Genomic DNA, 17844 nt, shown 5'->3' with positions numbered 1-17844 from the left:
AGTTAAAGTAAATTAAAAATGCTCCTCCAATATTCTTGATTGATTCTAATTTAATTTACCTAAAAAATATTGTTATTATATTTTGTTTTAAATTAAATTCTCAAATCCTTACCTAGATTAATCACTTGATTGATTTTAAACTTTCTATTTTTTTTTTTAGATCTATCATCAGCTCAGCAACTCTTTAAAAAATCTCTTACAACGGAAAATATGGTTCAAATACAGCAGAATACTGGACTGTCTAACAATGTAATGCAAAAACTTGGCTCATCTCTGAATCAAATTTATCCTGTAAGATTGGTGGAGGTAAGTTTCCCTCGAAAGTTTGCTTAAGCTGGCCAAAAGCTTCATGATCAGTTTATTTTCAGCTGCATAACTCTGGCAGAAAATAAGGAATCATGCCAGGTGGTTCATTGCCAAAGTCTCAGCAGTCTCAGTGAAGCATTAAAATTAGCTCAAAAATTAACAGAATCTGCCATTTTGAAGTTGGGAATCGGTGGAGGAGGCTCCTTTCTGAAAGTAAGCTTCACTCACATTGTTTTGGAGGAGGATAAAACGCCACCAAACAGCCCAGTTAGAAAACTATCAAGCTGATGTCTCAATTCTCACTCAAAGTAACAAGTGTAAAGCAACAAATCCTAATAGCATTTGTACAAAACACTTCAGAGAGCTACCATAATGTGAAGGCTATTTTGAATCTCATTCAAGTTCAAGAAGAATGTCAGAAAGATACTCTCATCATTTCTTGCAATCTCAAGCTGGCAAATATTTTATGTGGAATACAGTCTCACAGCAGCAAGCATTCATGTTGTTGGTGTGATGCCTCATCACCAAATATCTAAAACTGTGGCCACCTGAGAACTTATGTTGAGATCAGAAACAACATTCCGATTCATCAGAGCAGGAGGAGATTTGAGAAAATGAAAGGACTTCGATTTTTCAAATGACAAGCTTGTCTGTGAGGCGCTCCCACCCATGGAGCTTGACTTACTACTTGGTGTGGAAATCACTTGATCAAAACTCTTTGTGATCTTTGGCCCAAAACCATGGAATGGCCCCCATCACTTCACATTCCCATCTAGCCTTTCCATGGTGATCATTTCAATTGAAATGACTGCTTGAAGCTCTTGAGAGGTTTGAGAAAACTCTAACTGCTTTCAGAAAAGGAAAATTTTGCTCAAGCTCATGGCTTCATTCAAACCCTTTCGCTTTAAAAGATGTTGTGACTTCTTGCTTTTGCCAGAATTTGGACCCTGACTACGAATTCAAGATTGCTCAATTCCAACAGAGCTACATTAAACTTCCGATTTCAGTTACCCCTAAAGCACATGCAGTGTTTTTGCATGTGCCTCAGTTCATCAATACGAAGAAAACAGGATTGGGCCTTTTCAGTGAGCAGGGAAGCCTTGCACTCGAACATCAAGGTTTATTGGGATAGGTACAAACAAAACTCTTCTCATCCTGGTTATGCCAAGAATCTCCTGAAATGTGTGACTGAGTATAATAGCAAGAAAATCTAAACTCTGCACTAGAAATATTTTTTACATAATTTATTTCAGAAAAAAAGTTTGAAACATTTGCTTTCCCATGTGTCTTACCTTGAAGAGTATTCTAATCAATTATCAGAAAGAAAATTGTTATTTATCTCTCAAGTGAAGTCTTGTAAAAAATAAATAAATAAAAATAAAAAGTCCCCATTTTTACAGATCTAGATATTATGTTTTATAAAAATTTCACGAAAACAAATATTTTGGTATATAGTGTTCCTTTCATATACGTATATGAAAGGAACACTTGTAGATAAAAACTTAAATGTCAAATAAGTCCGTTGGATTTTAATGCAGGATTTTGAAGTTACTCATTTTGTGCTACAATTAGTATACACAGTTACCACCTAAATGGATTTTCATAGGGTATTTCATTGATATTATGATCCCAAATCTACAAACCGTGATTAGGAAGTCAAACAAGTCAAAAAAATGGTAAAATATGTCTGAAAAACGTGAAATACTTGTAAATATTGGCAATAAAGCTGTTACATTTAGCAATAATCTATCCTTGTAGAATTTTAAAACATTTATACATACTTACCCTTAATATATATATTATAAATTACCTATAACTATTTTAAAAACAGGAGTTGTTAATTTTTTTGCTGCATGTTGTCAACAATTGACTTTTAAATATTTAATAAACTTTAAATACTAAATTTTCAAAATTTAGCTTCAGTTAAGCCGGAAAAGAATATATAATTTGTATTTTAATCCTGGTAATTAAATGGTAATATATATATATATATATATATATATATATATATATATATATATATATATATATATATATATATATATATATATGTATATATATATATATATATATATATATATATATATATATATATATATATATATATATATATATATATATATATATATATATATATATATATATATATATATATATATATATATATATATACAGCGGTGGCCAAAAATTAGAGACCACTCATTTTTTAGTTGGTTTCTTAATCTTTAAATTAAAATTAAGAAGATTCTAATTGACATATTAAATTTTTTTTTTTTAATATCTTGTTAATTAAAACATACGGATTAAAGTGGTATAATTTTTTTAATCTAATTCTAATTAAATAACGTTTAACTTATTAAAAAACTGATGTGTACCTATAAATCTTCTTTAAATAAATTGGACAAAATTTAACGACCACTTTCAAATCTTTAATTTGCACTTATTAAAAATAATATTCCCTTTTTTTTTTTAACTGTCTTAATTGCTTATTACGTTGGCTATAAAATAAAATGTCGAAACCTGAGTTTCAATATCAAAGAAACATTTATTTTTTGAATTGCAATAAGGATATAAAAATATTGCAAAAATGCGTGCAAAGATCGAAGAAAAAGACAGATACACGGCTCTTATATTAAATAAAGAAGGCTATAGCATCAGGCAAATAGCAGAAAACCTCGGAAGGTCTCACTCTTGCATTATTAACATAATTCAACGATACAAAGAGACCCGGTCAATTAATGATCGTCATAGGACTGGACGCAATAAAATTTCAAATGACAGTGATGTTCGTTCGTTAGTGAGATTAATAAAAGAAAACAGACAAGCATCATCTACAGACTTGTCTACGAAATGGACACTGTCAAATGGTCTGAAAGCAAGCCCTAGAACTGTGCGAAGGGTCCTCCACAATTTAAATTATTTATGGCGTGCTGCTGCAACAAAACCACGCTTAAATAAAAAACAAAAATTTTTCAGGAAAGAGTAGTGCAAACTACATAAAAATTGGTCAACAAATCAGTGGAGCCGTGTGGTCTTTAGTAATGAAATGAACGTTGAGGTAGACAACAGAAAAGGTTGCGTAATGTTGCGTAGACCAAGCGAACGGTTTGATGAATCATGCATTTTAAAACGAACAAAACAAGGCAGTGGTTCAATAGGCATTTGGGTCTGTATGAGTGCCTGTGGAGTTGGCGTTTTTCATTTATTCGATGGTAGACTCAACAAAGAAAGGTACATCGAAATTTTGGAAAACTCGCTTATTCCTAGCATTGATTTATGGCAGTTGCAAGATGGATTTATTTTCCAGCAAGATAATGCGCCGTGTCATAAAGCGCATGTTGTTAGCGATTGGTTCAATTCTAATAAAATTCAAGTGCTTCCATGGCCTGCCAATAGTCCAGACTTGATTCCAATAGAGAATTTATGGTCGTGGCTTGATAACAAGCATGGTATAGAACAACTTTACAATTTGAAAGATTTGAAATCTTCTATCTCTCATCATTTGAAAAATGTGCCTGATGAAGTAATCAAAACTTTAATGAATTCAATGCCAGAACGAGTACAAGAGTGCTTGAAAAAAAATGGAGGAACAACACGTTTCTAAATTATTTTTTTATTGCTTTTTGAAATATTTTTGAAACTGGTTCTAAAATTTTGTCCAATTTTTTTCCCATTTATATTTTTTACTAGTCAGTTTTTTAATTTTTTAACATTATTTTGTATAAAAATTATAAATTCTTTTATAATAAATATAAAATACAATAAAAATTCCTAATAAAAATGTTTTTCTTTTTTTGATACCTTTTTCCAAAAAAAAATTATACTAAGGTTAAAAATAAATTTTGAAAAAAAAACGAGTGGTCTTTAATTTTTGGCCACCGCTGTATATATAATAATCAAATATAGTGTTATATGTAGTCTATGCAAATATAATGTTGTTAACGCCAACATTCGAATGCTATCTTTACCATGTCAATTTTTAAATGTTTACATTTTGCTTCAACATAAATGTGTAGTATAAACTTAAGATTCCTCAAGAGTGTTACAAAATAAATTTCTTTATCCAGACTCTAGATAAAGAAATTTATTTTTAACTAATAATTATGTTTATCATTAGAGGCGATTTTACGGGCGATTTTACAAGCTAATTAGTATTTTTGAAGGATTCACCCCCCCCACCCCCATTTTATTCGTAGAATCGCCTCTGTCAATCATATGTTATAAAAATCTAATGATTAAATATACCATTAGACTTTAATAACATATGATAGACATAAATGTCAAACTACTGTTTTAAAGCAAGAACGTACAACAATTAGTTAAATTCTTTTAAAGACTAGAGTCTTAAAAAAGCGTACACAAATATATAGCCCCATGATTAATAAAATATGTACAAAAACATATCTTATTAATCATGGCACTAGATAGCAGTATTTTTTTCCCAGGCTCTAATCGCCAAGGTTTTTAGCAAAACGATATCGTTTGACAAAAGCAAAAACATACTTAAGTTTGGAGTTTGCACAACGTCTGCAAATGTCAAATCTGCAACACCAAAAAATCAAAAATTCCCAATTGTATTGAATAAGTTTGAGGGCCAGAAATGGAGTCCCCCCTAACCCCATAAACATATGATTAGGTGTAAAGATACGATTAGGTGTATATTATAATTATATTTCAATGTTTTTTTTTTTAAATTTTGTTACATTCTTGCCCATTGTATGTAGACAGAGGGTATTAAATCTTATTACTTGAAATTCAGAAATCGAAAATCTCTTGCTGATAAAAGTCAATCTAACGTCAAAATTTAAATATTGAATAATTTGCTATATTTTAACATAATTTGTGTTAATACTATAGTCAATTTAATTTTAAGATAATTTTTTTCTTTTTTTTGATAAGTATTACACAATCCAACTTATTTTTTTAAAACCTATAAATGCTTTAAATGAATCAAAGATTTCTTAAAAAAACAAAAAGCAGTGGTGAAGGCAGAGCAATCAATTACACCTTTGTTGTTTACGAGAAATTTTTAGCATGATTAATAATTGATATGGTTAAACAGGCTGTTTGCAAGATGAGATATATTTAAAGTATGTTTTTGAAAACAAATATTTTCATTATTTTATTAAATTTTCTTTACTTCTATTTTCTATTTTAAATTAAATATTATATGTATGTATATATATATATATATATATATATATATATATATATATATATATATATATATATATATATATATATATATATATATATATATATATATATATATATATATATATATATATATATATATACATATAAGTATATATATTTTGTCATTAAAAAAGATAATAATAAGCTTTTACAATGTTTTTACAACATCAAAATATAACATAAAAGTTTAGACCGAAGCTAGCAGAAGACAAGATCTTATCATCCAGCCCCGTAAATATAACTTAAAAATTCAGCCGATATAAATAACAAAGGAAAAAAATTTGAATAAAAAATACTAATAATATTACTATAATTATATATTTATATTGTGTTTGCTTGAAACTTGCTAAAACATTTATTTTAAAAATTATCCAGTTTTTTGTCCATACAAGTTTATGCCCTGTTACATTAAATTTTATGAATTTCAGATTTAGGGCAAACACCGATGTCACAGAAAATAACTAATGCCAATGCTAATTTAATCTATTATTAAAGCGTTCAAAAGTGTAAAAAAATGCAATATAAGGTTGTAATGCTGTTACCCAAAAAAATATCCTCAGTATTGTATTGAGTTTGGTTTATGTAACATTTACAGAGTGTACAGTTAACTTCCCCCTCATTTTTTTCATTTCCGTGTTAAGTTGCTCTGTTCAAAATATTTTCAAACATTTTAATTGTTTGCTGTTATTGTCATGAGGAAGGTTCTTTAAAGCACCTGAAACTAAGTTTTCCCGCGATAAAATTAATACCACATATAAAAGCAACAAAGAATGTCATCAGTAGGGAGTTCAAAAATGTCTGAACTGATAGGCCAGAAAATTTACAAGACCTTTATTGCATTATGTATGTATGGGCAACGCTTGAAAATAGCGTTTAAAAAGAATTTATACCCCAAAACCACCAACAACTTATAACATGGCTTAAAAAAATGGCTTTTGTCATCCAGTAAGAAAGCTATTCACTTATTGAAAGCTTTCGCGCCAGAAATGTTCTGAATGTTCTGGTAAAAATGGTGGAATAAGTCACTACTGATCAGTAACATGGTTCTGAAGATTTTGTAAAAAAATGAATAAAAAATAATAACTAACATCTCAGTTACAGTCATTTATAAATGGACACTAATGAGGTCAGAAATTAATTGTACACCCTGTAGTTATTTTAATTAAGCAGGATAAAATACTTGAAAAAAACAATTGGTTAGAAAACTAGCTATAAAAAAATTTATAAAAATTGCCAAATCAATTTGTGCAAAAAGCAACCAATTAGACCGATGCTGAATAATCGATTCATCACTAGTAACTTCCTCAAACCTATTTGAAAGAGCCATAAACAGTTGAAAGACGTAGCTTAGTTTTAGCAGTTGAAGGATATAAAGTAGATGTACCATTTTATATTTTAACAATTTTGTGTCTTTTAAAGTATTTTCCTCCGAGTATTTTAAGAAGGTTTTTTTTTCTTCCATAAATGCAATAGCTTGCTATTAAACATTTATTTATTTAATAATATTATTATTATTAATAAAAAATAAAAAATATCAAACATTAAAAGTAATTAAGTGAAATAAATTCCAAGAGTAAAACTATGTTTATTAAGACTATGTTAAATTGAGCAATGCTTATAGCATCCAAACTTTCACCTAAAGAAAAATTCAATTCAAAATAGAACGTCAAATAAGTCTATGGAAACGTGGAAAAAGACCACTTTTAGTCACTGGTGCTGATGAAAACAGAATATAACTTTAAAAATATTAATAAATCGCATAGAATTTTATAATATAAATTTCAACGTGTTTTCATAACTCTTCATGTTTAATAAAACAATACTGATACCATTAACTCCACTTGTGTTAAAGGATGTTAATACATGCAGTTTATTGTTGATCACTAAAGCCCCTTGAAATTTGTAATAATATATAATATATATATATAAGTGATAGATATAAACATCAAAGTTGTAATTTACAATATAATCGAACAAACAAAAAGTTAAACAGGGTTTTTAGTATCATACAGAACTCCCAGTTTCCTAGTTTCGTAAAGTTAAAGGAAAAGTTAAAAAAACTTATATTTAATAAAATCGTTCTATATTGCGAAAAAAAAAAATTAAAAAAAGCAATCTTAAGTTTCCAAGAATTTAAATACAAACAGTAACAACAAATACTAATACCAATACAAAAAGCAGCAAGACCACTGATACAAATCGATGCCAAAACTTCATAATAAGACCATACATCATAGCAACACAAAATTCATACACACAGGTAAAGTTAAAAAGTTAAACAAAACACAACGTATTTGCAAATATATTAGTTTCAATAAACAAGATATGTTGATGAAAAAATGTAAAAAATAATTAATACAAAATATTTCTTCATCAGTAATAAACTTATGTTGCTATCAAAAAATTAACCAACGATGTCTTCTTTATGTAAAAGAAATCTTATAGAGCTGAAGTATTTCTTGTCGGTTAAGTATAAATATTTTTTTTATTCTAATTTTAATTTATGGGTAAATATATAATAAGGTTTTATTAACAAATTTAAAAATTGAACGAAGTTTTAGTTCTTTTTTAAGAAAAGCAAACAAAAACAAAATATAATGAAGAACTTTTTTGTTTATTAAAATAATATTATAATAAAAAGAATTTGATTGAACATTAATTACAAAAAATAATTCTACGAAAAAAAATCAAAATAAATAAATGCGTAATCTTTGACGATGCCGAGTTCAACGGTTTGGACTTACCGAAAATAAACTTTAAAAGCCTTATTGCGTACATGTGTCACCGGCTGATCTCCACAAAGGATAAAGTTGAGGGGTGTACGCGGATTAGAATTGACACAGGTTAATTTTAAAAAGAAAATTTGTTTAAAAAATTAAAAGATTATTATTAAACTGGCTGCGGAATAAAATAAGAAATAATTTTTAATTGTACGTTTCCCTTTTAGCTGTTTTGTTAAACATTTTTTTTATTGTGATTTAAAATTATTTATTGTTTAAAAATCAATTATATGATATCACGAAGTTGTTGTTAAAAACAACGACACTTAAAACATATGGTACCTGATTTCCTTGTTTGTCAGTAAACACCATATTTTCACGAATAAAAAAAGTGGTACACTTTTGCAATTCTATCTTCCTTATACATAATATTACAATAATAACAAAGCTTGTTATCTACAAAGTGTATGAGTTTATTACTTAAACTATTTTTAGTATAAACGAACAACGAACATGTTGCTCAATTTACTAGAGTTTTTTTATTGTTCAATTTACTAGCGTAGTATATTCAGTCACGGTTGAGATAAAATTAAGTAAACTTATACCAAGCGGGTACGCACAACAAAGAGGTTGACAAACAAACTGGAGGGAATACCAGGAAAAACATTTTAGCACAAATGTAGAATAAATTTAAAACAATTTACGATATAAATTTCGCTATTAATACATAAAGGGTTGCAGAGTCATACAGTTGTCAAACAATTTTTTGTCAAGTAAGACATGACATAGTTGAATGGGTTGTAGCATTAATGCAAATTTTAATTAAAATAAGTTTAAAATTTTAAGTTGAAAATTTTTTATGAAAAGATTCAATGCGCCATTTCTTTTTAGAAAGAAAAGATTTTATATCTTTATTTATATTTATCTAATTTGATTAATTAATTAATGCACAAATTAATTTCCAACATAAAGATTATTAACAAAATACGTAAAAAAAAACTCTGAAAGTATAGACTTCAGAATAAAATATTAATTACGAGGCAAATAACCTAGTTAGAAAAAGGTAGCTAAGTTACTAAAGACGTGTTTAAAACATCTATAACTTAAGAAAAACGTATTGCTACGTATTTCTTACGTCTTAAATGCGTCTTTTATCATAAGGTAGCGACAATCTATAGCCAGCTATTTGCTGGCTAGTCGCTTACTCAATTCCCACCGGGTAAAGCTGAGTAAGAATCTTATTATCAGTAACCTTAACAATAACTGTAATTATGTCGGATTTGAATATTTGAGCTGTATTGGCTTCTCCAAGTTTAAAACTGAGGCTTATGAAATGGTTCCAGTGCGACTGATCACCATCGGACCTTAAAAGGAAATGAAGAATCTTTTTAAAAATAAAATTTTAAAAAATTTTATTTTATAAATTTTTTAAAGTTTAATACAGGTAGATTTAAAAAAAAATTTTCTAAATCTACCTGTAGATCGAGTATTATGTTAGTTCAACATTAACAAAATTTTTTTTTTAAATATTCGGTTGAACAAAGTAAGGACCTTTGCAGAGTCCTCACATAATATTTAGTTCATCAAAATTGTTAATCATAACATATTGTTTTCTTTCAGCGAGGTAACATTTTATCCAAACGTAAGTTTCAAGTATTACTCAGTAGCGTTTTGTTTTTTCTAAAAGATTGAGGTGATCAACCGCTTTTGATAAATTAATAAAAAAATCAAGAGTGAAGTTATTATTATCAAAACAATTAGTTAATTAAGTTAACAATTTTAGTAATTGCATGTTTAGTACAATTGCTTTCGTAAGGACTAAATTGTTTTGTGTAAAAAACAGTTTTGTGTTGTAAATTGGTTATAGGTTATATAATTTAGGTTTCATAAATTACGCGTTCATGAATTTTTGAGAATACAGAAAGTACCTATAAAGAACTGTAGTTAAAAATATCTTATTGATCATTCATTCAAAAATTGGGTCTTTGCAAAGTTTTGTGCTTTAAAAATAGTATGCTTGTTCATTGAAAGTTTTACAATATGAGACAGAGATCTTCAAATGCCATTTTTGTTTAAAATAACAAAATTACAAGAAACGTCATCAAAGCAAGATAATTGTTTTATTCATGTATTATTATTTATTTTATTTAATATTTATTTATTATTTATTCATTCATGTGACCTACTTCAACAATCTTTGTAAGATAAAAATCTTTTTTTGTGATTTTTTTCTAAAGATGTTTTTTTTTAAAAAAAAAAACAAAAAAAAAACTGTTTTATTCTGTGTAGGAGTAATGTCGCTTTCATGCAGTAAAGCATGATTCTAAACTTAAGATATAGCAAGATTTGGAGCAGCATGTTTAAAACGTTCAACACTTTGGAAATTTGTGAGGGAAAATAAATTTCAAAATTTATAATGTTTATTCATCGAGGTAGACGTTAGCCATTGTGTTAATTGCATCTTTAATTATATCGTTAATGGTATCATTAATTGTATTGTTAGTTATATCTTTAATTATAACGTTAATTATAGCTTTCGTAAGGGGTCATAATTTTTTTATCGTCAAACTTGTTCCCTTTTTTAGGTTTCTTGAAAAGATTTTTGCAAAATTATTATTTTTCATCTTTTTTCTGCACGTTTTTTATAAATTGTTTAAAATTTTGTTAATTTTTTGAAGCTTATATATGTTTTTTATCTTTACGAGAATTAAGTCATGTTTTTATTTTAGTTATTGTTAATTCTTATAAACATGTTTTGTTGTAAATAATATGAAAATATATTTAAGAAAATATCACAGGCTTTATTTGAATTGGCACACTTTTAAAATCCTGACACCATATCTCTAAAATATAATTATTTGTTTAATTATTATTACAATAAATATTTTAGAAAGACTTTTGTATAAATTTTGAATAGTTTGTGTATAGTTTTTTAGACGTATAACATTAGGTCGTTAGAGCTTCTATGTTAGATGTTTTTCAGATTTTGCTTTAAAGACATATTTTAACGTGTATTTGGAAGTGATGACTAATTTTAGTGTTAAAAAACCAGTCTCAGTGAGCACAACAGGGGCGGATGCATCTATTTTAGTGTTTGAGATAGCGGATTTCTAGACAAGGAGCATAGTTTAAATTTTTATATTTTTATTTTTATGTTAAATAAGGATGCTTTGCAAAAAATTGAAATGGTTGGAGCCTGGTAGTCTAGTTTATTTTAATGAGGTTTTAAGCTATTGATAATGTTTACATACACCTTGATGTATTTTAGAAAAATATGTTATATGTTAATATTATGTCCTGTATTAAGGGTTGTGTGAATTTTTCTGCTTTGAAACTTATACAGTTAGACATGTGTTAAATTGCAGATTGGTTAGATAAGCAATGAAGTTGCTATTTCTCAATCTGAAGTAGTAGTGGTATTAGTACTACTACAACTACTACTACTACTACTACTACCACTACTACTACTACTACTACTACTACTACTACTACTACTACTACTACTACTACTACTACTACTACTACTACTACTACTACTACTACTATTACTACTACTACATTTACCGGTGTATCCTTTTTAAAATATTTATTTTAAGGTTAAATATATCAAACATAAAGCTGTTAAAAGTTTTAAAAATATGACTTCAAATGTTTTTATCTTCTTGGAGTGTTTTGCCCAATTAAAAAGGATCTATGTTTGACTACTTCAAGTGAATGAAGCAACCATTCATCTACTGAAGATAGTTTGATATCATCCTCACTTAATCCATTAAAAGGATCATCTAATATATCGTGTACTCCTTGTAAAGCAGAGAAAAAAAGGTTAATAATACTGAAAACACATATGGCGCCCATTTGCTTTTATTCATAACACCTACATGATGAAAGTAAGGAGATAAAATCATTGGAAGAAAAAAAATGAAAATTTTGTTAAACGAACGAATTGAACGCGGTGAACGGTATTCGCGAATAATTCGTAAACGCTCGAACGAAGTAAATATTGACAACAATGCCAAGTAAACTCTAGCCACTAGAGGAGAATTTAACTGAAGTTTGCTTTTTCTAACGCATTCAAGTAACTGGTTGGCATTGCTAAAGTCTTCATAACTTGCTTCTAATATAACGCTGCGCCGATAAAGTTTTTTAGTTAAAAGATATTCTCACATGTTAAAAAGCATACTTTGCAATTTTTGATGAACATGATGAAACCATTTCATGTCTAAGTTTGAATCGACTCTCCAATCTCGCAAGCTAATAAACCAAGACATACCTGCAGATTTAAAGTTTGCAATATCATCTAAAACTTTTTCTCTTCTTTGAAAATCAGCATTGATTGAAATTGCCAATGGAAATACAATTGGAGTTACAAACAAGTTAACATCGACGTCAACAGTTAAATCAAAAAGGTTTGATAAATACACCGAAACTATAGCAATAATTATCTGGATAATTACCATGAAGTTGAAATTTTTAGCAAAACTAATTAGTGTTTCTAAAGTGAAAGTGTACTGTAGCACTCCTTTATAATAAAAACTGCGGTTACTTAAGAGCTTGAGTTTTCTCTTTTATGACCATTGTGTAATAATTTTTCTTTCTTCTTGTTGTGGAATATCCCAAAAAAGAGTTTCGCCTAAAGCTTTTTTTCTATTGCTTTTTATTTTTTTATGGTCACTAATAAACTTTTTTCTAACTTTAGTCATTGTCTTTCCTTCTTCTCATTCATCTTTTTTTTTTCTGTATGTTTCTAAATGTAAAAGTTTATTTTAAAACATTTCATCAATTTAGTATTTGATCAAATGTGAATCTTTTAGCAAACCTTATTTCTATTATTGATTATGATGTAATAGCTTAATTGGTTATTTTAAGAATATACATATGAAATAGGCTACTCCAACTAAACCCTTAATCAATTTAAATGCTTTTCACTGCACCATCCTTACCCCTTTAATTTTTTCCGTTCATGATTCACATTTTTCCGTTCATGATTCACATTTTACTAAATTATATTACATTGCTTTGCAATGTAATATAATTTAGTCATTGTGCAAATAAATATATATATATATATAAATACATTGTGTAAATATATATATATATATATATATATATATATATATATATATGTATATATATAATATATATATATAGATATATAAATATATAGATATATATATATAGATATATATATATATATATATATATATATATATATATATATATATAGATACATATATATATATTTATATATATATATATATATATATATATATATATATACACACACACATATATATATATATATATATATATATATATATATATATATATATACACACACATATATATATATGCTGTTAGTGATCTTCCTTGTGGTTGTAACAAAATAAAAATACACAATCCTGATCTAAAAAAATGGATAACATCAGAAAAGGACTGGTTGTAAAAATTGCCTCAAACTTTATGTATTTTTTTTTTTTTTTATATACATGTTTATTTTACAACTACAAAGTAATTACAAGTAACCAATCACTGATTGGCAGTAAAGATTTACAAATTTAAATCATAAATATAAAGTTCGAAATATACGAGGTAAATAAAAATATAGTTGCTTACAATTCCGAGACATGAATAAAATAAATACCAATTACAACAATATAATAACGTGTATGAAAAAATAATCTGAGAAATATATCTCTATATTACTCCAATTAAAATAAAAAATACAATAAATAAAAATAAATCTGCTAATTTTTTGCAGGAGAGTTTAGATGTTTCACTATAAGTTTATTTACCGCATTTCAAATAAATGTTAGTGTATAAATATAATAACAACGAAATTTGTGTAAGATTGATAAAAAGAATTACTTATTTGTAGTTATAGGAAGCTCGCAGAAGACTTAAGTCAGTCTTGTCATCGAGTACCTTTTTCTTAGACGTGTAATACACATAAAAAATCAGTTGCATACGTTGTCTATATGTATGTGTTACATATATACCTTGTTATTATTATTATATTTTTTTATCGATTTGTAATAAAAGTTAAGTTACATTTATTTATTTATTCAAATTTAAAAAAATTCTTTACAGTTGTTTAATTTGATTATTGTAGTTTTTAGCTTTTTTTTCAGAGAGTGTTTGTTGTTTAAGTTTAATAGTGATTCGTTTCTGGAAACTAATTTGTTAAATAAATAGGGACCACGATATGTAATTGAGAATTTTGAGAGTCTTGTTGTTTCAAAAGGTACCTTAAAGTTGCCTGATGCTCTTGTATTGTATTTATTTATATTGTTTTTAAAAAAGTGTGCTGTAAAATGTTCTTGAACCAGACTTAGTTTATATTTAAACATGAAAAGTAAGTTTTGAGAAATATTTATTTTAAATATATTTAGTGCGTTCATTTGTTCCAGTAAGGGTTGAGCTTGAGTAAATTTGTTTTTGTTGTATGCTAGTCTTGAAGCGTTATTTTGACGTAAGTAAAGTGGTTGTAATTTAGATTTGTGGGTACTGCCCCATGCTATATTTGCATACATGAGATAGCTATGTATGAATGAAAAGTAGATAAGTTTTAGACTTTTTTGTGACAAAAATGGTCTTGCCTTGTAAAGTAAACCTATGTTCTTTGATATTTTTGTGTTTGTGTAGTTTATGTGGGGTTTCCAGGAGATGTGTTCATCAATTATAGCTTTTTTGATGGTTATGTTTTCTATATTTATTGTTGGTAGGTTCAGGGGTATTTTTTTAATTTGTTGATTAGAGTAAAATACTATATACTTAGTTTTTTCTATATTGAGTGACAGTTTATTTGATTTGAACCATATATTAACTTTTTTTAGTTCAGCATTTGTTTTTCCATAGAGGTCTTCGATTGTCTTTGACGAGTAAAATAAGTTTGTATCGTCGGCAAACATAATAGTTTTAAAGATATTTGAAAAATCGTTTATATAAATAAGAAACAAAAGAGGAGCAAGAATGGAACCTTGGGGTACACCACACTTTGTTTTTAGTAAATTTGAGTTGCTTTTTCTATCTATAATAACACACTGTTGTCTGTTATTAAGGTAGTTTTTAAACCAATTTAAATCTTGATTTTTTATACCATAGTTTTTCATTTTTGTTAGTAAAATCTCATGGTTGACGGTGTCAAATGCCTTTGACAAATCAATAAAAATCCCTAATGTGAATTTTTTTTTTTAAATGATCAACTCATCCTAATTGAGAGGTCAAGAATTGCTTGCTCAGTTGAGTGTAGCTTTTGAAAACCATATTGACCTTTATTGATAATTTTGTTAGTTTTTAAATATTCATTTAATTTATTATAGATTATTCGATCTCGAAGTTTTGAGAATACTAAAAGGATAGAGATTGGTCTATAATTGTTTAAAGAATTGGTTTCTCCTGATTTTATTGATATAATTTAAATACTTGGTAAATTGGATCAGTATCTCCTTTTTTTTTTTTTTTTTTTTAATTTATTTTTAGGTGCCCCAAGAAGTCCTAACGGTCTTGTCACAGAGCACCGCGGAAGTGCATTTAACCAGGAAGTTCACGCCTCCTTCCTTACCGTGACGCGAAAATATGTCCAGAGCTCGTTTCGAACCTGGATCTCCTGCTTATAATAAGTAATTTTTAAATGTATTATTTCGGCATCGAATTTTCGATGCAAGATCAGCGCCATTGTTGGCAAAGTATTTGTTAAATTCATTGGAAATATCTCGCTTGTTGTCTGATTCACTTTCATTAATTATTACTCTAGAAGGCATTTTGTTAATATTAGATTTACTTTTACCACTTATTTCCTTTATAATGTCCCATGTCTTTTTTAAGTCACCATTAGGTGATTAAAAAAGACATTAGAATGATTAGAATAATATAAAATTTTGTGTTTTTTTTTTTTTTCAATAGGTTTTTGTATTGCTTGTAGATGGATAGGTTCGCTTCGCTTCTATTTTTTAAGTATTTTACTTATAGTTTTTGTTTTTGTTTTGAGGATTTTCTTATTTCTTTTGTTATCCATGGACAATTTAAATATTTTCATTCTTTAAATAAGTAAATGGCATTACCCATAAAAAACGAAAAAGTAACATTTTTTCAAATGTTTTTTTTAATTGATATTTAAACTATTATTATTTCTGTTTCAATTTTGTCTATATTTTCAATTTTTACTAACTTACAGCTGAGTACAAAGCTGTCTGTCGTTGAAACTTAAGAGAAATTTAAGTTGTCTAAACAATGTAGTTTAAATTTGAGGAATATTTTAAGAAACAAATAATTAAAAAATATATATGCTTGTATGTTTATGTAAGCTTGTGTTGTATTTATATTTTTAAATGTATGTGTGTAAAAATATGTGCACAAATTATTTGAATAAATAAAATATAAAAATTCGACATCTAAAAATTGTTAAAATAATCATTTTTATATTATTGCTTATTACATGTTGCGCTCCAATCTCATTTGACATGAAATATCCTGTCTTCTTACCACGGGATTGCAAATATACTGATTTAGTTATTTATTTTCATCACTCGATAGTAATGCACAATGGAGTAAAAGAAACATTGAACCAACTACGCAGCATGTTTTGGATACCAAAAGCAAGAAATTACATCAAAACACTTATTCGAAAATGTCACTTTTGCAAACGTTTTGAGGGGCTGCCTTACCCTTACCCCAAAGCAACCCCTTTACCCTTAAGCAGACTTAATGATAACCACGCTTTTAAATTTACAGGTGTGGACTATGAAGGCCCTTTATACATTAAAAATGTATGTTAGGGCAGTATTGTATATAAAACTTGAATTTTTCTATATACATGTTGTTTTACACGCTCTTTTTCTTTAGATCTGGTTCCTGATTTGTTAGCTGAATCGTGTGTTCGTATTTTGCGAAGATTTACAGCAAAACGAGGAGCACCTGTGGAAATCATTTCGAACAACGGCTCACATTTTATCTCTAAATTCACTCAAGATTTTATCGCATCTTGTGGCATATCATGGCATTTCAACCCTGCTGCTGCACCGTGGTGGGGAGGATTCTTTGAAACACTTGTTGCTTTGACAATACGTTGTCTCCGCAAAGTAATTGCAAATGCACGCCTTACCTACAAACTACTTTAGCTGAAGTTGAAGCTGTCATCAATAATTGTACAATTATATTTACATATGATAAATTGTCGTTTCTAAATTGCCAAAGACAGTTACCGCCAGTTTACAATAAACATGAAAACAAAAGCGCTCAACTATTTTCCGCAATAAATTATGCCCAATTCTAAATTGTATATCCAAATTAGTCTGCGCAGATTTTAAGCGAAAGACAAAAAAATGCAATCACGTGAGGAAAAACTCAATATGAACTATCTTTTAAAGCCGATAAGAATTCCTTAAAATAAAAAATAAAAAAGTTTTGGAGGATAAGAAAAATCTGGATGTTGTACGTTATTAGTCTGTCTTGTCAAAGTAAGGATGTGTAAAAAGTAACTTGACAAAAAGGAAAAAAAACAACAGATTTTTGTAGCATGTTTTTCACAGTATAACAAAACTACCGTTTATAAGATTTCTACAAAAATATTCTTAAACCAACGAAGGGCGCATGCCCCCTCCCCCCATCCCACCCTAGGCTCGAA

General features: G+C 27.7%; 1 protein-coding gene across 1 annotated transcript; it reads left to right on the top strand.

Annotated features, from left to right (window-relative positions):
• The first annotated feature begins 2893 nt into the window (after positions 1-2893).
• LOC136074214 (uncharacterized) lies at positions 2894-3292 on the top strand. Its single transcript, XM_065786519.1, has one exon. The coding sequence runs from the start codon at positions 2894-2896 to the stop codon at positions 3290-3292; it is 399 nt and encodes a 132-aa protein (XP_065642591.1).
• The last annotated feature ends 14552 nt before the right edge of the window (positions 3293-17844 follow it).

The sequence above is a fragment of the Hydra vulgaris genome, chromosome 01 (genome assembly GCF_038396675.1).
Source record: "Hydra vulgaris chromosome 01, alternate assembly HydraT2T_AEP".
Classification (NCBI taxonomy): domain Eukaryota; kingdom Metazoa; phylum Cnidaria; class Hydrozoa; order Anthoathecata; family Hydridae; genus Hydra; species Hydra vulgaris.
Note: the sequence above shows the minus strand (reverse complement) of the source record. Positions and strands in the feature narration are given on the sequence as shown.